The 26,353-nt window shown below is 33.8% G+C and overlaps 2 protein-coding genes across 2 annotated transcripts in view; one reads left to right on the top strand and one right to left on the bottom strand.

Annotated features, from left to right (window-relative positions):
* Window positions 1-8,276, top strand: part of LOC106066473 (transmembrane protein 14C-like) — a 10,917-nt gene extending 2,641 nt beyond the window's left edge. The window contains exons 2-4 of the mRNA XM_013225509.2: window positions 2,509-2,610; window positions 4,298-4,385; window positions 5,105-8,276. Of these exons, the coding sequence (XP_013080963.1) occupies window positions 2,509-2,610; window positions 4,298-4,385; window positions 5,105-5,150 (236 nt within the window). The 3' untranslated portion in view covers window positions 5,151-8,276. The remainder of the gene's footprint in view (window positions 1-2,508; window positions 2,611-4,297; window positions 4,386-5,104) is intronic.
* LOC106066357 (p21-activated protein kinase-interacting protein 1-like) lies at window positions 8,192-26,353 on the bottom strand. The gene is made up of 11 exons (XM_013225352.2): window positions 26,197-26,353; window positions 23,364-23,529; window positions 22,553-22,673; window positions 22,257-22,384; window positions 20,779-20,861; window positions 19,384-19,446; window positions 17,847-17,962; window positions 16,962-17,064; window positions 15,603-15,696; window positions 8,419-8,664; window positions 8,192-8,329 (listed from the first exon to the last, which is right to left on the bottom strand). Exons 1-11 carry the CDS (start codon window positions 26,281-26,283, stop codon window positions 8,274-8,276), a joined length of 1,263 nt encoding a protein of 420 aa, XP_013080806.1. The 5' UTR covers window positions 26,284-26,353; the 3' UTR covers window positions 8,192-8,273.

The raw sequence follows: 26,353 nt of genomic DNA, 5'->3' as shown, positions 1-26,353 counted from the left end.
GATCGCCGTCGTGAACAGAGCTCAGGGGCGTCACAAGGGATGTAGTCATGTGATGAGGCTAGAAACGTCGAGCGATGTTCCGTCCGGTTCTAGAAGGTCAGTAGGGACCCTATATATAGAGCGGAGGTGTCCAGTCAAGACGGTTCACGACAGGGGTTCAGAACACGGTCGACTACAGCACAGTTCAACAGTGTGGTTCTGTATGGAGCATTACGACGGTTCAGTGCGGAGTACTGTCAAGTACAGTTGAGACGACTGGTGTCTTGATCTTGGTCTGTGATCGAGTCCGACACAACGAGCTCAGTGTGTGAAGTCAGTCCTGAACTGTTGAACCCAGTGCAAGCCCGGAACGAGACGGAGTGGCCGGTGCAAGAATTGATACGGCGGTAGGGTGTTATCGGAGAGATATTTGTACAATGTACGTTTTGCCAATTGTACAGTATTGGCTGTTATTTATTCAACTATTAAAGTGTTACATTATTTTGGAGCCCTGAGTTGTCAAGTTCTTTAAGTTGGTGGTGTATGGTGCAGTTTGCAGAGAGCCTGGATAGTGAGATTCGAAACAATATCTAAAAAGTGGGATCAAATCATCTGAAACAATTTTTTTTCAAACTGGCTTTAAAATTATAAATAAAATAGATCCAAACATTAAAACTCTTCTAAAACTATCAAGAAACATGCAAAATTGTTATATCTACTAGCCTATGCATGATTTTATTCATTAGAAAGTTTAGTTTTCAAAAAAAAAAAGAAGAAAAAAAAAAGTCCATAGGGAGCAGTGCAAATTTATGTTTTCAACATTATAATCGATAACAATTGAAGAAAGTAATGTATCATGATAAAACTTGGCAGAAATATGGCCAGATATATAATCTATTACGGGGAAAAAAACAACTTCTTAGGACTTACCTGAAATGAGTATCAGTAAAAATAAAAATACATATACCTTCAAGTTAAAAAAAAGTAAGAAAATACACATTTTTTTAAAAGTCCACATGAAAAAAAAATGTTCCTCAATATAAAATGTATCCATATTCACCCATTTTGGCTACGATTTCAATGGATTTAAAATCATAATCGATTTCAACCAAGGGCCTATGTACAGAAAGTAAGAAAAACGAATCTCAAATTTTGACGGCATTTTTTTACTTCCAGTTTTACGGGTTTTCACATATCTATATATAGTGTCCATACTATAATCTATTCTATTTGTCTATTATTATTATGTTTTAATTTTAATTGTATTAAAATTCTTATAAAAAAGATATTATAATCGTATAAATAAAATAAAATACACTGTTGAGTGACTGTAGTGTTGTTACTTCAAAAAAGAAAATGATTACATTATTACATCCTATGCGTCTCTAGTCAATCTAGTTATGAGTATCAACTTATTTGTCCCTTGATTTTCATCGTTGGGTTGCTGTGGTACAGACTTACCAAATCCCTCCACTTTTCCCTATCAGTAGCTGTTTTAAGCAGGATATCAAGAGCAAGGCCAGTCCATTCTTTTATGTTATCCAGCCAGCTTTTCTTTGGATGACCCTTTCTTCATGCTCCCTCCACTGTGCCCTGAAGAATGACTTTTGATAGTAACATAGAATCTCTAATATATAACATAAGATAAGATAAAGATACATGAACAATCTAGACTTTATTTATATTATGTAATAGATCTATGTCACTCACTTATACTGATGTCATACATATGATATAATATACTGTTATAGAGTACAGAATATAGATCTAGTCACTTATAAAATATTCACTATGACTACGAATCAAACTATGAGTAGATCTGTAATTATTATAGTGAGGTATAATAATGATTATAGATCAGATCAACTTGACTCTATCATCTACTTCTAAGTATGTATATATAGATATAACAACTTAGTTATCTATACACTTGTCTTTAGTTGACTGAAACATGCTTAAATTTAGTAAAATTATTTATAATGGACCCACATTGCTCACAATTTAGATATCTAGATCTAGATTTCAAGATCTCAATTAATTTTCACCTTTTATAGAAAATAGATCTAGAACAACAAGAAATCAACAATAGATAAATTAACCATTTATATTCCAATCTCTTCTGGTTTCATTGTATTATATTATAAATATATAAATATATACACATCATCAGATAGTCAGTATAATCTATAATACATAAAAATCTATACTATATAATTATAAAATGGTGGTTCACCTTTCAAATTAATTGCAATTTTATGCCTTGTCTTACTATAGAATCTGACAGTCATCAATGTCTCATTTTTTTGAAGAAACATTGAGAATTTCATAAAATATAAGATTAAATTTAAGATTTAAACATTTCTGTTCTTTATATAGTTTACTTAAGTCCTACTATTACTCTTTCTGTTGCTCTATTTATTCCATGCTTTATAAATCCACTGCTGGAATAGTTTCATTCACATCTCTACTTATAGTAGCCGAAGATAATATCCTTTTAAATTGTTAGAAAATATTTTTTTATATTTGAAGAAAGCGTACCCTCTTTAGCAATGGGTTTGGCCTGTGGAACTTTGATGTTGTATGGAGCTTTCCAGATGGGACAAGATCCTAAAAATGTGACTTTATCTTTGGGTAAGTTAAATCAAATTTTTGTTTTGCTGATTATAAAATCTTAAAATCTTTTTTAAAAAATATTTAAAAAAAATATATATATGAAATCAAGCTAAAAGTTTACAACAATTAGTCCTAAATTAGAACCTTTTCTGTTTCATGACTCCATATTTTATAAAAATTATTAATCACTAGAAAAAATGTTGACTCTGTATGGAGAAAACCAGAAAAATGCTATTTTTCTTATAACCAGTAATATAAGTAAACATTAGATCTGACAGTTTGATCACCATCAGATTGGACTACTTTTAGAATCATGGCAAATGTTTCATACTTGAGATATTTGTACACATAAAATATAAACCTTTTTTTGGAATAATGGGAGTGTGGATAGGTCAGAAAACACACAAAATTAAATAGTCCTTATTTGTTTTTGTAACTTTTTTTTAAGGAAATTTTAAATATTATAGATGTTACATCTTCAAATCAAATTTTCAAAAGGATAGGAACATTTTATGTTTGCATTTTAATTGAAAAATGTTTTTGATGGGAGAAATTTATAATTTTTAGACCGTGGTATGAACATAATGGTCTATATTATGTACTGCATTGAATATTTATATAAAATGTCTTGTTTTGGTGATCCAATGAAGTAATGCAGAAAACCTGGTTATAAAATAACACAGAGAACTCTAGAACCAAAGGGTGTAGAAGGAAGACATATTAGGTTAAGCATCTTTGAAAAATATATATATTAACATATTTTACTTTTGATATTGACAACATTTTTGTATGGCAGTCAGCGAACACTAAATAATGTCATATAGAACAGAGCCTAATAATTCTTAGTCTTAACCCATACTTGCAAAATCAAGTTGATACAACTTTTTAATTTGATGTAATACTCTGCCATGCAGCACATTCCTTTTGTTTGGAAAGGTTTCATACATTAGTAATCAGACATTTATATCAGGTTTTCATTATAAAAAGATTTTTTTAATGACATTTTTTTGTTTATTCTAGTACCAGTAATAATAAGTTTTTATGTCTTTATGCATAAAGACAAGCAACAAACCTACTAAGTTACACAATTTAAAAAAAAAAATGTTTAACTTTATATTTTCTCACATCCTTTCCAAGTTATGTAGGAGTTGGTTTTTTTGTTTGGAAAGGTTTCTGACATTGTTAATCTGACATTTATATCAGGTTTTCATTATAAAAAGATTTTTTAATGACATTTTTTTGTTTATTCTAGTACCAGTAATAATAAGTTTTTATGTCTTTATTACATAAAGACAAGCAACAAACCTACTAAGTTACACAATTTAAAAAAAAAATGTTTAACTTTATATTTTCTCACATCCTTTCCAAGTTATGTAGGAGTTATGTATGAGTTGCAGTGGCTGAGCAGTAAAGTGCTTTGCTTCTGAACTGAGGGTCGCAGGTTTGAATCCTTGTGAAAACTGGGATTTTAATTTCAGGATCTTTAGGTGCTTCTGAGTCCACCCAGCTCTAATGGGTACCTGATATTAGTTGGGAAAAAGTAAAGGCGGTTGGTCCTTGTGCTGGCCACATGACACCCTCATTAACCATGGGGCCAGAGAAACAAATGACCTGTACATCATCTGCCCTATAGATCATAAGGTCTGAAAGCAGAACTTAACTTCACTTCTAAGTTATGTATAATAAATGCCATTGCTACTTACAGTGACCTCAGCAGTTTTGACAGGTGTAATGGGTTACAGGTTTTCAAACAGTGGCAAGTTTATGCCTGCAGGATTGGTTGGTGCTTTAAGGTGTGTGATTATAATTTTAGCAGTAAATAATTTAAATATTTGTTGGAAATTCTTTTAATTTGATGAATGTATTTATGTATATGTATGTATATATATATATATATGTATGCATAATATATATATATATATATATATATATATATATATATATATATATGTATAATATATATATATATATATATGTATAATATATATATATATGTATAATATATATTATATATATTGATTTAAAAAAAAAGATAATTAAATGACTGGGAATTAAAAAGGCAGATAAATGAACTGACCAGGAAAAATTTTACTTTCATGGTGATAGTGATCATTTGAGATTTTTATTATAAAAAAAAAAATTAAAAAATTTAATAGATTATAGAATTACAATATTTTGCATGCACATTATTTTGAGTACTTAAACAAACATATTTGAGGAATTTTTATAAATGCAAAATATTTTTTTTTTTATTTTGGCCTTCTTTATATTACAAAATATTTATATAGATTTAGTAGTAAAATATAAATTTGAAAAAAAAATTCTTCTAATTGAAACTGTGCTAAAAAATGTGTTATGAAAGATAATGATCTTAAAGGGAAAAAGTCATTTTAAGAATAAGGAACACAAAATTTGGTTTACAGAAATTTTGTGAATATGATTGAGCAGTTAGCATCAATGAAAAAAATTAATCTAAAATCAGCATGTTTTAAAAAGTATAATTCTTTTGCAGTTTGTTGATGGTGTTGAGACTAGCATACAGAGTTATGTCAGACTAAGAGAAATCAGGATGTTGCAGATTAAATCAGATTGTTCTTAAGATTTCTTTTTTATGTATGATTGTAAAGTGATTAATTATCTTCCATTCTTTTTTTTTTTTATTCATGTGACACTAGACAGATTTTTTATTTATTTGAGTGTTTTCATTCATTGATAACAAATAATATAATGTGTGTGGACCAGAGAAAGTGCTTTTCTTTAATTAGCTTGAACAAATGTATTCTTCAGATGCATCAGATTCTAAGAGGATTTCTTGTATATAATTAAAAGAAATTTTATGAGAAAATATATTTCCAGATATTTAAAAAAAAAAAAAAATCTTAATTATTTTTCATTATTCTCATTACTAAATTTTTTTTTTTCCATGGCAGCTTAAATACTTTTCTTTAAGACATCATATATTGGTCAATATACATAGGATGTCTGCATGCTAGTATGATGAAATTGTTTTTAAATATTGACAAGTACTTTTATATATTTTACAAATCAAAAACCTCAATGCTTTGTTAGATGTATGAATTTTGAATTACTGGACAAGATATTGACTAGCCAGTGTACTTTCTAGTAGTTTCTAATGCATGCTGCTGCTGGACTAGTTTATGTAAAGGCCTCCATGGTTTCCTTAGATTTGGCATGAATGAGATGTTTGAATGATAAATATGTTTTTGCTGCTATGCAGAAATAAAATAAATTAGAACATAGATCTATGCCTAATAAAAAATGTGTTTGTCAAATTCTTTTTATACTTATCTTTTAATTATTAATTACACTAAAATTTTGTTAAAATATGTTTATAGGCATGTTAAAATTCTTTAGCAAGAAAAAAATAAAAAAATTACTTTAAAAAAAAGAAAAAACTTTATACTACGAAATGTAATTGTATCAATTAGTTTGTTCAGTCATGTAATTAAGTTTGTAATACATCTAGACCAGTGGTCTTCAACCTTTTTTGGCCTACTGCCCCCTTTTCATATTTTTTCTTTGAAAAAATCTGCCAGCGCCCCCCCCCCCCTCCCCCCCTGTAAGAAATACACTTATAAAGAAGCGTGAGAAGGCAAATTAGAACAAAATGTCATTATTTAATTAATTTTTATGCTGTCAATAACACTTATTCGCATGGGAGAAGACTGCATGCTAAAGGTGATCTTCTTTGGCGAGCTTAGAGGAGGACGGCATTACAGTGGTGCCCTCATAAGAGCTATAAGGATCATCTCAGGCACCATTTCACCCTCACTGGCATTGAGGAAAGTATCTGGAAGCAGATGGCCTCTGAGAGAGACAGTTGGAGAGCTCTCACAAAGCTGCGGGAGAAACATTTGAGATTCAAAGAAAAGCCATTAAAAACAGAAGCAAAAGACAAAGAAAAACTTAAATAGACCGTTCGTGAAAATATGCAGGTCGCAACTGGGTTTGCTTAGTTTTGTGAAACACTGCAGTCAGCCTTAATCTTCGGAATTGAAGACATAACATTATTATCATTATGCAGACATCATATCAAATAATTTACACACAAAAATTTATTTCATTGTCATGACTTTCTATGAAATCCTAAGAATAGTCTTTTTTTAAATTAATGAATATTAGGGCCTACTGTTTTTAGGTTTAATTTTAAATTAAGCTTTATTTTTAATATTAACATTATTATTGCTAAATTCACTACAAAATGAAATTAAGCTATTGGGAACCTTGTGCCTCCTGTAGCCTGACAATATTAGAAATTTCAAGCTATTTCAGTCTATTTCTTTGCTTGTAGATTAGGTTTGTTACACACTAAATCTAGGTTTACCATGTATGTTGATGGAAAAGTTAAAACATAATTTCATTTTCGACCAGTTTTGGAGTTTTCTTTAAAAAATATTAAAGTGCAGCCATATCTCTGTTGTGCATCCTATGTTAACATTTTTACTGAAGACATAATTTTGTAAATCTATTTTTTCTTGCAACTCAATTTGAACATCAGTAACAGATGTTTAATAATTGTCATTTATATTATTTTTTTTATTTATTTACATCCTAAAAGCGAATTGTCATTTCTTTATAGAGCATTGTTAGGTGAATTTCATAGGTATTGATGTCCTTAGGCAGTAATTCATTTGTGAACAAACAAGTTATGTGAGATTGTAAAACTCTTTAAAATATATTTAATATCTCAATAAAAGAAAATCAATGAAAGTCAATTTCTTTCCTTGCAGTTGAAGGTTGGTTGGTTTCATTCATTTGGCGTTAGATGCCTACCATGTAAAACAAATTTTTAGCCTGCTTTAAGTCATCGCCAACAGTTGAATCTTCCTGTTTCTCAAAATGAGCAATAACAAACCCCTTTCTAGATTCAGCGAACTTCAGTTTACAACTAGAGTTTAACATGCTGCTCATTATTTGTTTCACAAAATTGTTGAAAGATGCACTTACTTTTGGGGTGGGTTTGTATTTTATTTACAGTGCACATTTATTTTCTTCTGTATTCTTTACGCCCAGCACCCCCCTAACGCCCCTTTGGCTCCCAGTGCCCCCAAATTTCACAAAGATGCCTCCCAGGGGGCGCTCGTTGAAGACCACTGATCTAGACCAACAACAATAAATGTTATTAATAATATTTTGACAAATCGTTTTTGTTTTCTCAATGCGCTGTGATCCTATCACTTATCTGGACTAGTTGGGAAAATGGGGGGAGAAAGAGAGGGATATCTAGGTGAATTTTTTTAAAAGCATTTAAATTTCTTATAAATAAAAAAGGGGGGGGGGGGGAAGACCTGAATTCAAAGTCAAGCACCCTGAAGCCAACATTCTAGCCACTCTGCTATGCTAGTGAGGTGTGTATGAAAATTTAAAGATTGTATCTATTGTTAATTTCAAACACTTTTTTAAAGTGGACTAATGAGGCTTATACCACCACCTATGTACAATTTCTTTACCTAGTTCAAGATACCAAGTTAATTACCAATAGTTAATAAACTAATTGATTTGTTCTTTTATTGTATTTATTTTTGTATTGTCAGATAAAAGAAATAATTGTGCGAAATTTCAGCACAAACTTGTTACCATACAGAGTGAGTTGATATTTAAGCTTTGTAAAAACACCTCAATACTATTTCAACAAAACAAATAAACTTTTTTTTTTTAATTTATTTATTATTGACTTTTCTTTTATGTTTTTCATTTCTTGATAGTGGTTTTGCATCTGAAAAGCAAAAAAAAAAAATTTTTAAGTCTGTTCAGCCAGCAAATATTGTGACTTATGAATAATAAAACAGAAGAAAAATTACTAACCTTTTTTAGGCTTTGAAGTTTTCTCTTGTTTAGCATCTAACTTTCTCTTCTTTGTAACTTGATCTGGACTCTGTGGCTTTCTAATCTTTTTGTTTTTATGTTCACTTGGAGAAGTTTGTATGTTATCTTCTTTGGTGTTATCTGCAGAGTCTGTTTGAACTTCTAAAGTTTCCTTCTTATCTTTTTTTTCTCTGCTCCTTTGTTGTTTTTTTCTTTTCAAACCAACACTTTCTGATTCTTTTTCTTCTAAATTGGGGACAAAAAGTAACATGAATGTTTTTAAGATTAGTCAAAGACAATATAATAAGTAGAACAGAAAAACAGTTAGTTGTGCTAATAATTAAATAATCAATAATTACATTAACTCTCTCAGTGTTTTACCCACTTGACACACCAGCTGTTTTAAATAAAATCCCAAGTAATCACTGTTCAAGTGAGATTAGGATGGGGGCAGATTTCCCCTTCCTCTCCTGACATTGTGAATCAATATTGACTGAAACTGTGCAAACTAGGAACCTCCTGCAAAGACCTATAATAAAGGCCTTTACAAAACACCTTAGTCAGGGAGCCTCAAACAAAGGCAGCCTTAGCAGTGTGCAGGGCCCTGAGTTAGTGTCATTTCAGGGCCTAGATTGGGCTGGGGGGGGGGGGGGGGGGGGGCTGATGGTAAGGCCACCTCTGCATCAAATACTCCTCTTTACACTTCTAACTCTTATGATAAAAGCTACTTGTAAGATGTACCAGTTCTGACTGGCCAGAAAGTCTGAGAAATTGTTATTAATTAATCACACATGTGACTCAGTACCTACTGAAGAATCACTAGTGTCAAAGAGGACCTGTCTTATGTGACATAATGACAATGATGTCAATATTGTTAAAACATAATCAGAACTAAACCCTTTTATCACTTGTAATGACACAAGATGCGTAGAAGTTGAGGTTAATCAGGTTTTTCCATAGTGACGTGACGAGTAATTAAAAAGTAGGAGAACGCAACTAGAAGAGTAATGGACAATACGCCTTAGAGGACGCTAGGCTAGCGACGACAGAGGACTGTGCCCTTTTTATTGTTCATTAAATTGTTGAAGTTATCAGCCTGCGTTATCAAGTATATTCTTGATTCATTCTGTTGTTGTGTCTTCTATGAACTCGCATGCACCATTAACATATATAATCATCAACAAAATAGACCATCAACACACTATGCAGTTGTCTGCCAATAACTGTCCCATCCCTTACAAAAGGGGAGTAACTCAGTATTTGTGACATTGTATATTCTTAAAAAATTCACAGAAAAAAACAACTAATGAAGCAAATTAATTTTGAAAGATTACAGACAAATGGATAAAGTTAAATATAAACCAAAAATAATAACAATGTAAGACAAAAAAAATGTTTATGGAGCACAGGACTAGAAGTGTCAGTGAGTTATGGAATTTGGTAAAACATTCTCCTTAACAGTCTTATTTTGAAGACAGTTTTATGTGCTCTGTTCCTTTTCCAAACACACCAATGGCAGGTACGTTTGTTTCCCACCATTGGAATGAGCCTATGCTCAAGAACATTTGGATGGCTGCCTGGTCGTGCGGTTTGCGCGCTGGACTGTCGTTCGGATTTATCGATAGTCGAGGGTTCAAATCCTGCCTCTCCCATCCCCTGTCGTCCTGCGGGAGGTTTGGACTAGGAAGTAAACTATCTTCAACTCTGAAGGAACATCCGAAACATGTAAAACAAACAAACATCCCTCATGCCAACTCCTGGAGATCACTCTGCTTCTTTTGATGAACAATGTTTCCCTTTAGAAGGGCTGTGCTTATCTCAAGCTGAAACTCTAGATGTCCCAGGCTTTTGGATCTGGGCCTGTGAGAGGAAGCATAAATGATCCAGCTGTTGATAACTGTAGTCTGGATGAGAAAGCGAAAAATGTATATCCACCATTTGACAGATTTCCTTCCTACTGGATAATAGGTTGAGAGTTGATCAAATATGTCAAAACCAACTTTATTGATTTGTTGTAGGTATTAACGGCAGATAGGATTTTGACTTGAAAGTTGCCACCTGGTCCTTGGCGAGTAATTTCAGTGATACCTGAAGTGGTATTGGTAATCAAAAGAGTGACACAATGTTTATCCTATCAGGAGGTCATCATCATCATCATCAAACTCCATTAGAGTGAGGGCTTGAGAGGCTCAAATCCTCTCTTGCAAAAGCCCTGGACAGAAACCCTGCTGTCTTGCGTAGTGCATGAATGTCGCCATACAGGTCGAGAATTTTGGGTTTCCCAGACCTGTCGAGACGGAGATCAGCAAGTCTGGGGCAGTCAAACAGAATATGAGGCATGGTTTCCTCTTCTTCCCCGCAGCGATGGCACCGTGAATCGAAATTTGGCCATAGCCGCGAGAAATATGAGCCAACAGGACAGTGGCCTGTCCTGCACTGTGCTATAATAGCTTGCTCAGGCCTGGACAGCCTCCACCACGGGGTGCCATAGCGTTGTTTGATGTTATGTGAAGCCATGATGACAGTGTTGATATTGGGGGGCCATGGTCCGGGGCTTTGCAAAACATGTAGTACAGATTTTGAGTCAGTGACCACAACAATCTGTGTTGCCCTCAAATGTCCCTCGCCGAGTTGAGAGTCAATGACTTTTAAGGCTTCACAGACTGCCATGGTCTCCGCATCAAAACTGCAAACACTACCACATGGTCCAAAGATTTTGACTGTGTGAGAGCCAAGAAAGTCGATGTAGGCTCCATAGCCTGCTCTTCCAGAATCTATTGATGCCGATCCATCAGTGTATGCAAAAATAGCACTGGGCTTGAAGGTATTAATGGTCTCCAGAGCTAGGATTTGAAGGTCGTTAGATGAACGGCTTTGCTTAGTGGCATTAGGGTCTACTAATTTCAAGCGTATGTCTGGGGTTGTTGGGCGACACCAAGGGGGAAGGGGATGAAAGCGTTGAATGTTTTATCGGTTGGTGGAGAGGCCAGCTTCATCAGATAGTCTAGTGGCATGATGCATAAAAGACTGCATCTGGATACGTCTTCTGCATCTCAAACCATCCACTAGTTTTCTAGCTGGGAGGTATTCATCCAGCCTTTTATACCGCTCATAGCAGGTCAGTACTGACCTTTCCCTCCTAAGGGTTAGTGGAGCTATATTAGCCATTATTTCAGCCGCATTCACTGGACTTGTCCTAAAGGTTCCACAGACAAATCTTAGTGCTTGGGACTGTATTTTATCAAGTTGTTCAAGAGCAGTCCTAGAGCCATAAATTTGCACAGGTAGGCTGTAGTCTATCTGTGATCGGACTGCTCCTAAATACAGGGATCGGAGCATGTCTGCTCGGGCTCCCCACTTCGTGGATGCCAGCTTCCGCACAATGCAAAGTTTCCCTGAGGCCTTTCTTACAACATCCTGGATGTGCTCACACATTTTTAGTTTGCGATCTAAAGTTACACCAAGTTACTTGGGTAGCTTTTCCATGCTGAGAGCCACTCCGTTGAGGGAGAGCTGGAAAGGTTGCCCGAGAATGACAGTCCCGAGCGTGAACAGAGAATAGACCGTCTTGGAGGTGTTTATTTCTAGCCTCCATTTTTGTGTGTATGAGCAGAGCGTATGGAGGTCTTCTTGTAGCACTTTTTGTATAGAGGTTGCGCTCCTTCCGGATTTCCAAAGGACAATATCATCAGCATATAGCAGCTTTTGGCATTTTAGCTGAGCCGGTAGGTCATTTATGAAGGCCGTGAAAAGGGCGCATGACAGGACGGAGCCCTGGGGGAGGCCGTGCTCGAGGGTCATTTCCCCTGAGACTTCTCCGTACATCCTTGTTCTTATTGTATGCTCTTGTAGGAAGTCTCTAATCCAGTAATATATCCGTCCCCGCACACCCACGGCTCTTATCTTATGAAGCAAACCAGGCCGCCATACTTTATCATATGCCTGTTTTAAGTCAATGAAGACTGCGTATGTGCTTTCGGTCCTTTGGAATCCATCTGCTATGCTCTGCACAAAGATGTTGACTTGGTCTATAGCGGACATTCCAGCCCTGAAACCAGCCTGTTCTGGAGCTATAAGACGAGCACTCTCAAGGTACCAAACCAGACGCTCATTTACCATTTTTCAGCCATCTTTCCCACACAAGATGTGAGTGAGATGGGCCTGTAGCCCTCAGCAGTGGAAGCATCTTTTCCCTTTTTTGGTATAGGAATAATGGTGGCACGTTTCCAGGCCCTGGGCAGATGACCATCTGCCCAGGTTCTATTTACGAATGCCAAGAGCACGGCCCTTCCTTTCCCCCCTACATGTTTAAGCATTTCGGGGGTAATACCATCCGGCCCGGGAGCCTTTTTAAGCTGGCATTTCCTTATGGCAGCATTAAGCTCGCCTATCGAGAATGGGGAGTTCATTGTTCCCTCAGCACTTTCGGTCTGTGGTTCCTTTCGGTCTTTTTTTTCATCAGCTTTGCGAGCTTTATCAATGGCTTTGGACATTCTTGGCAGCCTTGTTGATCTTGGCAAAATATTTGTTCAACAGGGTGGCAATTTTCTTTTTCGATAAAATGGTTACCCCACTCGGTGAAGATAATGGGGTTGCTGTTTTCGTACGCCCAGCATTTTCGAGATTTCTCAGAAGACTCCAAGCCTTAGAGCTATCCCTTAGGTTTAACCTTGCACAGGTGTTGGTCCAACGTTCTCGTTTTTCCCTGTTAACAGACGTTTTGACTAGTAGGCTGAGTCTGTTGTATTTCTGCCTGAGTGTTGGATTGTTTGGGTTCTTTTGGACCTTTTTGTATGCCCTTCTCCGAGCCATAACAAGTTTGTTGATTTCAGCCGTCCAAAAGTTTTTGAATTTTTACAAGGGTAAGTTCGAGGAATAAACTTTTTAGCCATGCCCAGGATAGCTGTTGTTATTTGACGGTACACAAGGTCGACAGAGCTAGACTCTACATTGATTTTTTCAAGGGCATTGTCGACAGCTGTCTCGTAAAGCTGACATCTAAAGCCAGTTCTTGTTTTGGTGGATTATAAACATTGATGCACTTGAAGCGTCTATTATTTTTCCAAATTTCTAATACCAAAGTGTCTGTCCTCCCCTGACTCAAGTCTGTGGACACTTTCTTGGTGACCAGAGCTTTAGCCACCAATGTAACCAGGCCTCGGCAATCCCCACAGGAGCAGCGGAAAACAGAGTACCCGTGTATTGAGAAACTTCTTTTTTCACCTATCAGACATTCTTGTAGTAAGGCAACATCCACACACTCTTTGTGGAGCAGGTTAGTTATTTCAAGTGTCTTTGGATAAGTCCTCGGACGTTACATTGAAGGACTTTGAAAGTTTTAGCATCAGATTTGGAAATTTGGGGATCATGTTGCTTTATCTTTACAGCTAAATTAGTGTGGGGGATACTTACTTTCCCAGTATGAGGTGTTGGTGTTGGGTTAATTTTTTCTGAGGCTTTTGGTTTTTTAATTGTAATGTTTGTTTGGGGGAAAAAGGATGTTATCAGGGTTTGTGTGTTGGGAAGAACGGTAGCTCTTTTTTCACAACGTGGCCCGTTCTCCCTATGTACCAACGTTGCGAGGCGATTAGTAGCACATTTTTCGATGCCAGGCCTAATGCCCTTTACCTGGCCAGCGGAGCCTGTTAGGGTCTGCTCAGACCCGCTTTTCTTTGTAAATATCAGGAGGTAGCAACAAGGTTTCCTTTCTGCCTAACCATGACGTCACCTTTTTAAAAGTTTTTTTTAATGCCTTGGTGGCCAACCTTTTCTGTTAGGTCTTATTGTGGAAAGCAATAGGTTTGCTGCGGCCAAAGGTCTTCTGTTAACTGAACAGATCTAAAATAATTGTTAAAGAAAAAATTATCTCCCTTTCCAAAAATACTTTTTTTTCTAATTTACTCACTATATAATGTCCAGTTCCATGAGGCATAGGATCCTCAACTTTACTAGTTTAAATATTGAAGTGTAACAAATACCCTGTAGAAGCATTTGTTGCACACCAAACCTAACTAGTGTTGCCTCTACCGGTACACAACTAGAGTCACAGAAAATTGAAGATTTTAGGTTGTTTCGTTACCGCGCTGTTTCAAGTTTTTACAAATTTATTTTATACCTTTTCTAACTCTGAAATTAGAGAGCAATAGTTCTGATTAGCTGTGGTCAAATCAATGTTGCATACATGTTGCCCTCTCTCTAAACAGCTGATGTGTCCAAGGGAGTGGCAAGTGCTCATGCAGTTTGGGGTCAACAACATTGCAGGGTGTAGTATGCAGGGTGTATAGAATGCTGCAAATTGCCTTAGAGTAGCATTCTCCTGATTTTCCCTCCGGGTCACCTCTCGAAGCCTTTTGCAAGACAGCAGATTTTGAATTTAGAGTTTTCCTTCTCGTTGGTGGGTAGACAGCCATGGCTAAAAAGCCCCTACTGCCTGAAACTTACCGGTTTAGATCTCAGTTACTTGCTTCGCCCTTTCTCCTGTTAGTGAAAACAGTTCCACTGGACTCAATATCTGAGCCACATGTGAAGGTCAGGACTTGGACTGGTTGTCAGCGGCTATTTGAGAAGCACGCCATTAGGAAGCATTTTATAGGTAGTGGAGTGCTTATAACTATCCATTACCACTCCCATCAATGACAACCTTGCGGAACCAAGGTAGTCATATTGATTCATTAGTGGTCATCGAAAATAAAAAATTGTCCAAAGTTTCAACTTGATTTGAGAATGGGAAGTGGGAGAAATAGCATGTTCAAAATTTGTATCAGAGTGAGTTGTAAAAACAAGACAAATAGAAAGAAAATATGAACTGAGAACTGTATTTAGTAAATTAAGACCCTGCAATGGTTTAGAAACGTAAAAAGAAAGACTGCAATGATAAAAAAAGTTCCTTTCAGACCATGTGGTCTATAGGGCAGATAATGTTAAGTTCATCTGTTTCTGTGGCCTATGGTTAACAAGGGTGTCATGTGGCCAGCACAATGACCAACTGCTTTTACTTTTCCCCAAGTAATGTCAGGTACCCATTAGAGCTGGGTAGACTCAGAGGCGCCCAAATATCTTGAAATTAAAAATCCCAGTCTTCACTAGGGTTTGAGCCCGGGACCCCAGATAAAGCCATCTCAAAAAAAAAAAAAGTAGCTATGGTTCATGAAATAAAAATAAAAAAAAAAAAATGCAATACAAACCTTTAATTTTTATATCCATAACGTTATGTACAGCCATGCAAGTTAGTCTGACTTTGGTTTCATGAAAGATCACTAATTCTGACTTGCTGAGTTCCTATAGAAGCAGTAATAGATATACACCAATTGGACAGAAGAATTTGATTAACTTAAACAAAGGTCATTAGAAGTATTAAATGAGTTTTGTATTTCAATTGGTTTTTAAACAATTTATTGAAACGAAATCAAGCTGAACTCACTCAGACTTTTTCTTTTAAGCTATTCAACCAAGATAGTAAAAAAATAGCTGAATGCAAGGAGCTGGTGCTTAGAGTTCACTTCATCCTCCAATATAGGAAGTTTTGTGAAAATATGTACAAAATATCATAAAAAAGGATCCTTTTTTATTCACTTAGATCATATATATTTCCTAGATCTAGACTAGCGCTATAGCTATATAGCTTTACAGTTGGTCAGTTTTCAATTTTTGAATTAAAACAACATGGATAATTAGTTCAAATGCAATATACCTATAAAGTTTTGTGGCAATATAAAAAAAAAGTTAAGTCCATACGGATCATACAATTTTTCCAAGTTCTGGTCTAGCTATAGATGCTAGAGACTTTTCCACACTCTGTAAGTTTTCGTTTTTAATTTTTATAAATTAATATCAATATAATTTTGTTGTATAAAAATTAATTTGTTATATACAAAGGGCATGCATTCTGTTTTAATTCTATACCAAATATATCACTTTCTAATAACAAACAAAAATGCTATACAAGCATAATCAGAGTATATTTTCAAAAGGGCAAAAATATTAATTTCATCTAAATGTGGACAATAATTCCAGACTTAAACCATCAAAAATGTTAAACAATGGAAAATGGCATATTAAAATTTCTATGCAATTAACTTTAAAGACTGCATCACAAACCAAGAGATTAGAGACAGGGTTACTCCAGTGATTGGACCCCACGATGCTAAATATCTATGGCCATATTACAAGATCTTTAGGCCTCACAAAGACCTTCCTTCAGGGAACAGTATCAGGAAAAACAATAAGAGGCAGACAGAGAAAGTGAAGACAACATAAAAGAATGGACGGGCCTGCCACTGAAAGAGGTTCTAACTAAGGCAAAAGACAGAGGAATGGATAAAAATGGTTGACAAATCTTGCATGGTGCCCCAACGGTCCAACAGACTAAGGGACATGTAAAGGTAAAATGCAATTACCTATGGTAAATGCTTTGAGCATAAGGCCATTTTTAAATAAATATTAACAATAGCCTTTCAAAATAACAAAGTATTAAATGTAATTCCCAATATTGCTTTAAAGTATTATTATTTTGCAAAGCCAATATTGAAGAATAAGTTTTATACCTGATTGATGATAACTTTAAATATAGCAATGTTTCCATTTGCCATGCCTACAATGACAAGAGTAGCATCCCCAGACTTAGTACAACATACACAGCGAACACGACTGTAAATAAGGGAAAAAATAATTCAATACAATTTCCATTTATCTAATGCAGAAGAAATATAAGACTTTTTTCTCTTCAACAGGATTGTAATAAAAAAATAAAAAAAAACAAGTATCTCTCTTGTCTCCACTATGTGAGAAATAAGCATTAACAGCTTCTATCTTAGAAGACATTCCTTCAAAAAAAATAATTTTAAAGCGTATCCGTGTGTGAACTTAGAGACAGTAAATTTTAGTTATTATTTTTCCTCTCTCAGTGATGCCTCAACTACAACCTTCTGATCTTATCTGACCCAAGATGTATTGCTTTTCAGATGTCAAGCTTCTGCTGCTTCATTGCATTATTCCCCAACAAAATCTTTTTTGGCAAGGTCTTGATGGATCATGTGGTTAAGATTCTGGTCAGCAATGTTAACTTCATCGCAAATGTTGAACCATGGAACTTTCATTAATTTTTGGAGAAAACTAGACTCTGAATATGAAAACTTTTTCTTTCACAGTTTGTCCGCTGGTTAATCAAAGGTACTAATACGTTTTTTTAAACTTAAAATGAAGCCTTTATGACAGAGATATCATGGCAAGTGTTTCAGCTGAACAACTACTCATAGTTATGGGGACAATTTTATTTGACATGTCACATCATGGAATAACTAATGTGGCTTTATTTTTGCAAGTGTATTTTATTAAGTCTTTATGACTCATAGTATTGCATCTATTTGGTCATTATTTTAAACTGATTTTTTTAAATAGTCAATTAACTCCATTAGTACATACACACATACCTATTGAAATTACTATCACCAGGTTTTAAACAGTCCAATGTCATCAAAATATCTCCGGATAACACATTCACAATCAAAACACTTTTGTCATCACCACCAACAGCTACAATTTCTTTCTTGAAATAATATAAAACAAAACATAACAAATTTAGCAGCAAAATAAAAAAAAATAGTTATAATAGAATGCTAATATTACAAACTAATAAAGATATATATATATATATATATATAAGTGTCATGATTTGTTTTAGAGAGCAGTGTTGATTCTCAAATTACCTAACATATTGGAGTTTGAAGGTGCTTCTATGCTTCTGTTTAAAGACACATGTAAACTATATTTTCTTTGAGATTAACGCCTTCAAACTTAACTAAATAAAACAAGTAATCCAGCATTGGAAAAAGTCACATAAACCTAAATCCCTTGTACAAATAGAATAATATCTTGACTGACATATATAATATTCTTTTTGAACAAATACTGCACAGTAGATACTGTTGATCAATAACTATCCACCAGAGAATAATGACCCAGATAGTTTTACATCCCTTATATAGTATCACACAAAGACTTTTCTAGATTATTTTCAGCATATGTTTCTAAGTATTCTAAAACTATGCTTGTTTACACCTATTCAAGGTCTTCCAAAAATTTGGTTTTGATATAAACAATGTTTTCTTACCAATACACAATGTGACCCAAATAACCGGGTCATTTTGCATATGCCTGGCCAGCTGCTATGTGTGCTATCAAGCATGACAGTTAGTTATGGATTAGTGGAAGGTTCTAAGTCTAAGTTTGATGTATTAGTATTATTGCTACTTTTACATATTCGTCCTAGAAGCTAAAACCAAAGAAAATAACCAATAACAGTTACAAAGAAACAATACATGAAAATAATGTTGTGACAACAAATGCGAATGAAGAAGGGAAATTTTCCTTTCTACACCATACTGAACATGAATTTATTGATTCATTCGCAAGTATTGGAAATACTAGTTAAGATGACTCGAACAGACAGACTATAGGTGCTTTTATAATTCATTTGGTTACAGAAGAAATTGTGTCATTTAAATAATTAAATTGGATTAACAAACATATTCAATGCAATTTATATTCATAAAATTATTCTTAATGGATTGATGGATTAAAGTGATCTGAAATTTGTTTCCTTCATTTGTGCTTTATTCTATATCAAGTCAAGAGCATACAAGGTCAAAAAGCTCAGAACCAGGGCTCCTTGGGCATCCAATGGGTAAGGGTATTGCACAGGACTCTTAAACAATTTTTTTTAGATGAAATAGCAAAACTAAGTCCAACATTATTGTTGGAGTCACTAGGTTTTAAAAAAATTTAGTGTTTTTTTTTCCTTCTATTTCATTTGGCCCAAAAGCTCAGAACTAGGGCCGGCCTTAGGCAGCCATCTTGAGCCTCCAATTAGTAAGGGTATTGCAAAATCAAATAGCAAAACTTAAGCCCAATGTTATTGTTGGAGTCACTAGGTTTAAAAAAATTACAATTTGAGACTAATAAACTTACATCTACAAAACAAACAGAGTTAATCCTCCAATTTGTAGAGATCTCTTGGACTGTCTGTGTATCCTAAAGTAAAAGAAAAAAGTAAATTAATTATATATTTAAACAATGTGTCATTTTTATTTTATAACTTTACAAATTATTTTATAACCCAAGTCTTTGTAATATTCCAAATTTTAAATAATAATAATAAGGTAAGATTAAGGTAAGTGAATGCAAAATGATTTTATTATCAATGTGTTTGTGGCATAGTGTATGAGGTTCACCACTAAGTTGCACCCTGTAGTGTGCCATAGTGCAAATGTGTTTATGAACAGGCAAGATTCATCATTGGGGTTGGGGTGGAAGTGAAGCTAGTAGACATAAATAACTTAATAGTTTCATTAGTGTTGTATATTTTTATACTGAATAGCGTGGATCATTTGATTTATTTGCTGCTAGTGGACCACAGGATATTATATTATCTATCTTCACAACTGATTGGTAACATCTTAGGCTTTTATATAGCTATGTGTCACGTACACTATGACCATATATGGTAACAGTTTCGGGTTGTTTGCCGACATAGCTTGACATAGCTGGGAAAAAAAACAAGCATGTAATTAAATGAACTCCATTGGTTCCGAAAGTTAATTGTTGTACATTAGACTGCAATGAATGGTTGGTCTGGGAGGGGTAAGTTGTTGATCACGTGATTACGAGCTGAAACCCGGCGAAGATGCAAAATAGCCCCAGTCTTGTCTCGGAAGTTGTAGTATTAACATCTAACTTGTATGTAACGTGAATTTGAGGATGTATATTTTAATTGTATCAAGACTCAGATATACTATTGTGTAGATTCAATTCAAGTACATTTTAACCATTGTAACTATTTGTGAATAGTGTTTTCAAGTTATTAATTAAAGTAATTGTTTTGGACGAAGAGAAGTTTCTTCATTGAATTTAGAACGTACTTAGATCATATTTGTCAAGTAGTAACTCCTAGACCTAGATGATCCTCTTATCAATTGGCAACATTCTGTATGATCATATTATCAACATAGATCTGTCTACTTCTATACGATCATCTTATCGAAAGATCATTTCAAGATCCTCGGCAATCACGATCATTGATGGTGCAATATAGTTCAAGTCTGATCGTGACAGTAGCACCATCTTAGATTGTGACATCAACACCATTGATGGTCGTGACACTATGAAAACAGCTTTCACATTCATATTATAAAACATATAAAACAAGAGATGAAGGAAAAATAGAGTCAAGGCTTTTGCTCTTTTCCTTTGAAACTTTCTTCATCCAACCCCGGAAGATGTTCCTGTCCATAGGCCACAAGTTTACGCTGTTCAATGACATTCTCAATTTACATTTAAAGATTATAATTTAAACTATTCACTTACTTCAAGTGAACAAACTTCAATATTCTTCTGATAGACTAAAACATAATGATCTCCTTCTGATGTGAATAAAACATTTTGGGCCACTGAAGAAGAAAAAAAAAATATATATAAATATATATGTGTGTGTGTGAAACAAAAAACACAAATATTAAACAATTACATCATATACATAAATTATACAAAGACTTTTGATTTATTCTAGGCCAATAATGAGAATGCAATTCAGGTATCAGTTTGTGCATAATGTAATGTGTTAGTACTACTGACCCAAAAGATGGCTTACTATATTTCCAGTGAAGAATTTAGAAACGTGTGACAAGAAGAAATGTTTGGACTCAGAGCACAATTTTGGAAATATTGCTAGCCAATTTATGTACTATGTGAGAAATACAGAGACTTATGTCTTAAAAAGCTTCGATGTACCCTGCAAACATTCAAATCATGTACATCATACAATTCCACAAAAGTTTATTTTTTTAAGGAACAAATAAAACAGTTTTTAAAAAATGAGTATTGATTTTAATGGTTTTATTCCCATGATATTTAAAGTAATACTATTTGGAAAAACACATTGTGTATAATTTAAATGTAATACTCATTGTGCATGTACATAAAAATGTACCAATAAACTTATGTGAAACAAAGTTCCATTTCTTTCATTAAATATGAGTATGTTCTGCTATTTAATTTAAAGTGCTCATAAAGATGAAAATGGAAAAAAATGCTGTATTACCAACATTCTCTATTCAATATTTATACCATATCTAAAGCTTGAAGACATTTATTTGTTTGTCTAAATGTTTTAATTTTTTTTTATGTCTGCCCTCTTACAAAAAAAAAAAAAGACACTATGTAGACAATAAATATTTTTTTTGTGTTGTATAAATAAAACCAGAGTACATGTAGTTTTTAATTATGTAGTACTGTCAAGGTTTATAATTTAGATTTATTGATTGGTAGACTTTGAGCATACTACATTATTATACAAAATGATACTAAAATATTGGACTAATTGAACAGATTTACTGTTATTGTTCTAGATCAATTCTATTACAAATTTAATTACATGATTGATCCAAACTAATTGATACAACTATGATTAATATAAGCTTAGTTTTTTTTTTTAAAGTATTTTCAAAAATATTTTATTGTTTAGTTATCCTCTTTGACCCACACAAAAAAAACATTTTAATGATGCTTCTTAAAGTTAGCTTTAATAGATGACAATGTCTTTATTTTTATTATTTCTAATTTAGCAATGGCAAATCAAAATCATTTTACTGAAATCACTTTCCACCATTAGAACATATTAAGATAAAGATATTAATTTTGTCACAACACTTAATAATACTAATAAGCTAGGTCTATGATATAATAATGAAAATTTGTTAAAAGGATTTCAAAATTGATTTTTCTAATCTCTAGATAGTACTATCAGTGGTAGCAACAGAAGATCTAATTTTCTAATCATCACATACTTTCCTTTAGCTTTCTCTGGAAAGCCAATTTTCCAGTGACCAAGTCCCAGGTCAAAAAGCTTTTGTCACTGCCAGCTGAGAGTCCAAGCTTTCCACTGGGGTGGACAGACATAGCTGTGACATAAGCTCTAATCAAATATAGAAAAAAATGGCTTTAATGATTTTTTTTAGATTGAACTAAAAGAAATTTTGGCAGCCTATTTATATTATATGTTTCAAGTTAAATTTTGCATACATTTCTATAATTATTTATCCAATGAAAATGAAGTTTGCATTAATATTACATCTTCACTTACTTATGACCTTTGAGTGTGCGCAGCATTTCCCAACTTCTGCACTTCCAAATACAAATTGTTCCATCTTCACTTCCAGAGAACATATGACTGGATCCATAAAAACTGATAGAATTTACTGTACCTGTAATAATTCAGTTGAAAAGAGGTAGACAAATGCCTTTAAAAAAAATAAGAAAAGGTCTTTTGCACCACTATATGTTCATAAGAAATGGAAGACATAGAGGAGTAAATGGTAAAGTGAAACATGCATACACACTTCATTGTATCAATCACATATAAATTATTAATTTTATTATATTTTATCTAACCATACTATACACACTTTATTGTATTATTAATTAATGATGGCGGGCAAGGTTCGAGATGAAAGTCCAGAGTACATACCACAAAATGTGCCAAATAAACGTAACCATAACTGAGAGATAGGGATAAAGTGGACCGTTCTATTTAAACATAATAGATACTAGAATTTACAGGCCAAAAATATGTTAGGAAATCATCAAAATGTGGGTCGTTTTATTGGAAGCAAAAAAAAAAAAAAAATACTATGTGGGAGAGTAGTATGATGGGCAGAATGCAATTTAAAAAAAAAAAAGGGGGAGGGGACTTTTTATTGAATGTTTAAACGGAACGTGTGTGGAAAGGGGTGGGGTTACTGGTCGAAATAAAAAAAAATATCTTGTGAACAAATCCACTGGTGTAGCCAATGTTTAATGCTATTATTTTAGAAATTGTACATATAACAGAATTTAATATTTTATATTTTTTAAATGTTCAAAAGAGAACTTATTTATGTAATTTTAGGACTTACCTGTGTGTTCAAACAAGCCACCAATATCTTTTCGTTTTGTAAGACTGTGCAACCTGATAGAGTCATCTGTGCTGCTGGAAACTAAAGTACCATTGGAAGATACAGACATGCATCTAAGTGCTCCTCTGTGGGAGTCATCTGTAAAACTGACATCCAAATTATAATCCTAGAATGTACAAAAACAATACAAGTTTTTTACAGAAATATTTTGAGTCTGTATATATATATATATATATCAAAAGAGAATATCATGTATATATTGATGATTGCTTTTAATTGGAATTTTGTAAAGCTTTACTAATATTTCTCTGATATATATATATATATAATATATATATTTTTAAGTCAGCTGTTGTGGTCTCTCATGAAAACTAGATCAGATATATATTAAGTTTATTGATTCAACATTGATCTGTGTTTAGTGCCCCATTAGTGACAATAAGGTACAGTGAAGAGAAGACTACCTGTAATCAGGGTAGCTGCACAAAAGCCAATATGAAATTCAAGGAGTTTTCCAGAATTTTTAAAATTCCAGGACATAAAATTTGTGCCAAAAAATTATAACAATAGCCAGAGTTGGCGTAATTTAGGTTTAATAATTAAATTACCATGCTGATGATACAATATTATATTCCTCCCATCACTGTCCAGACTTTAGCAAATTCAGTGTTCTCATGCTTGCCTAATAAAGTATCTAGATAGTCTATTAGAGATGACACTGAAGGACTGGAATGCAGCATAACTTGTGGTTAAAATGGAATTTTACCATTGTGTAAATTCAGATTTAATGCTATCAGTCATCTGCAAGACATGGCAAAGCGGAACCAAGCTGCTCAAAGGGCATCTAAATCGTTTAAGGAGCCATCAAAATCTTGCAAAAATATTTGGGCTTTAGCCAATTTAAACTCTGGACAATTGCATTTTTCAATGGAGATTTTTCAATCAGTTTAAGAACTATCAGCAGAAACTTTCTGCTTTCCATCTGAAAATTTAAAACATCCCTAGTACTGGCTTTACTTTTAATTTCTTTGACAGCAGATTTGGCTTTAAAGCCTATCTCAACTTCTGATCGAGGCAGAAGATTTTTTGTGTCTGTCAAAGCAAAATTAAGCAGCTGGTGTCATAAATCTTTGCTACAAAGACCGAAGCATGCTAAAGAGGTATTGGTTCAAAAAGGGCAACAATGGCACTTTCTGATATTTTTTGTTAGAAAAGGTTGCAAAACCTCTGCGATTGAGATAAAGCTTTAAATTTTGTCAATTAGTATTTTATGACAATTTTAAACCTGTGAATATCTATTTTTAACACTTTTTTGTGTTAAGCCCTTGATGTAGGGGTAGGTGTTGAAAAATGACAGAAACATATACATATTCACACATAAATGGTTATAACTTTTAAACAAATCTAATAGAGATAATTGAATGATTTTTTCAACAGATGAGCAGGGACGTAGCTGGTAGCTAAGAATTTTCCATCGTTTGGGGACCCGGTTAGCTTGCGTAATATTTAATTCTTAATATAAAAACACTCATTTGAGGGCCCCTCAAGTGGGGATTTTCAAATTATTCCCCCTCCTCCCACCACCCTAGCTGTGGCCACTGGAGATGACTGAGTCAGTCTGACATGTCGCCTGAGTAGTGTCTTACCTATATAACTTATACTCATATACTATCATATAGATCTAGTATATTAGTTTTTATTACTTATATTAGAATATTAATTAGTATAGTATATATTTATATTTATTTGTAACAGTATAGTATAGACGGATACGGGATAGTAATTACTACTACTAGTACTACTACTAGTTAAGACTTAAGTCAACTTAACTTTAAGACTTTAAGTTTAAGTTATAAATTAAAAGACAAATAGTGTGAAATACTAACTAAGTAAAGTTACTATTTACTAAGTGATAGACTGATTATCTGATAATATTCTGATAGTAGTGATACATTACATTAAATTCGTTTTGTATTTGTGTAAGTTTGGTTAGAACCAAATGTTCTCTCAGAAGTGGTTCTCTCGGAAGTGGATTCCACTTAGATAGTAATTTCACATCTCCAATACATTGCCTTCATTTTTTTCCTTCAAATTCTTCTTCCACTTGCTTATGATGCCCACGAGAGACAAATATATATATTAGATCTAGTAAGTCTAAGTTATAGATAACTTATAGTACTGTATAATATGCAGTCAACAGTGTATATACTGTTGTAACCCTGCCTTGCACCAGTGCTTGAGGTGCGCACTAGCGAACGTAAACAGGAAGACACTAGAAGAGAGAGAATAACAGTGCATCAGGGATTGTGAAGAGTCTGAATGTTTGGGAAACTAAGAGGCCAACTTTTGTGCTGCCTGAAGGTTGTAGTAGGGACCTGGAGCGAAGCAGGGAAGGCTGTCGTTGGTCCACATTCGGGTTAAGTAGCAAAGGACTGGTATACTTAGTAGTAAGACTTTGAGGAAGCTGAAGGATGAATCATCATGTTATGTGTTTACCCTTCCCTTGTGAATAAACACAACTATTATTTCCTGTTAAACTGTGTTGAGTTGCATGCCTATTCGTTGAGTGCCTAGCCGAGAGTTGCAACAGTACTAAAGTATACTATAGTAGTTATAGTAAAATTATAGTTATATAATATATTATATAGTATATAGTATAGAATCTTATAATCTATAATAATAATTATAATCTATAATCTATAGTAATAGACTGTCTATACTCTATAGACAGTTATTAATAGAACAGATTTCTAAATCTAGATCTAAGAAAAGTAAAATAAAAAATCTAGAAATAATGAGCAAGATCTAGATCTACTTCAGATAAAAAACTTACTCCTTTAATGTTTTTGACTACTTGATACCCTAGAATTAAGTTTTCGTATGTCCCTACAACGATCTCTACTTTATCCATGTCGACCATGTTTTCAAGTTGATGTAAACTTGTTTTCCTAACACAAATGCACGTGTTAGAAACACAGACCCATATAGAT

This window comes from Biomphalaria glabrata, chromosome 5 (genome assembly GCF_947242115.1).
Source record: "Biomphalaria glabrata chromosome 5, xgBioGlab47.1, whole genome shotgun sequence".
Classification (NCBI taxonomy): Eukaryota; Metazoa; Mollusca; class Gastropoda; family Planorbidae; genus Biomphalaria; species Biomphalaria glabrata.
This window is presented reverse-complemented; position numbering and strand designations above follow the sequence as displayed.

Excerpts from the sequence above, each read along its gene's own strand:
- LOC106066357 (XM_013225352.2), bottom strand. The coding sequence starts at position 26,283 with ATGGTCGACATGGATAAAGTAGAGATCGTTGTAGGGACATACGAAAAC. Across the intron at positions 22,385-22,552 it reads CGCACACTCAAAGGTCATAA|AGCTTATGTCACAGCTATGT; the intron begins GTAAGTGAAGAT and ends ATATTTGATTAG. Across the intron at positions 8,330-8,418 it reads AACTTCAAAGCCTAAAAAAG|ATGCAAAACCACTATCAAGA; the intron begins GTTAGTAATTTT and ends TTTGCTTTTCAG.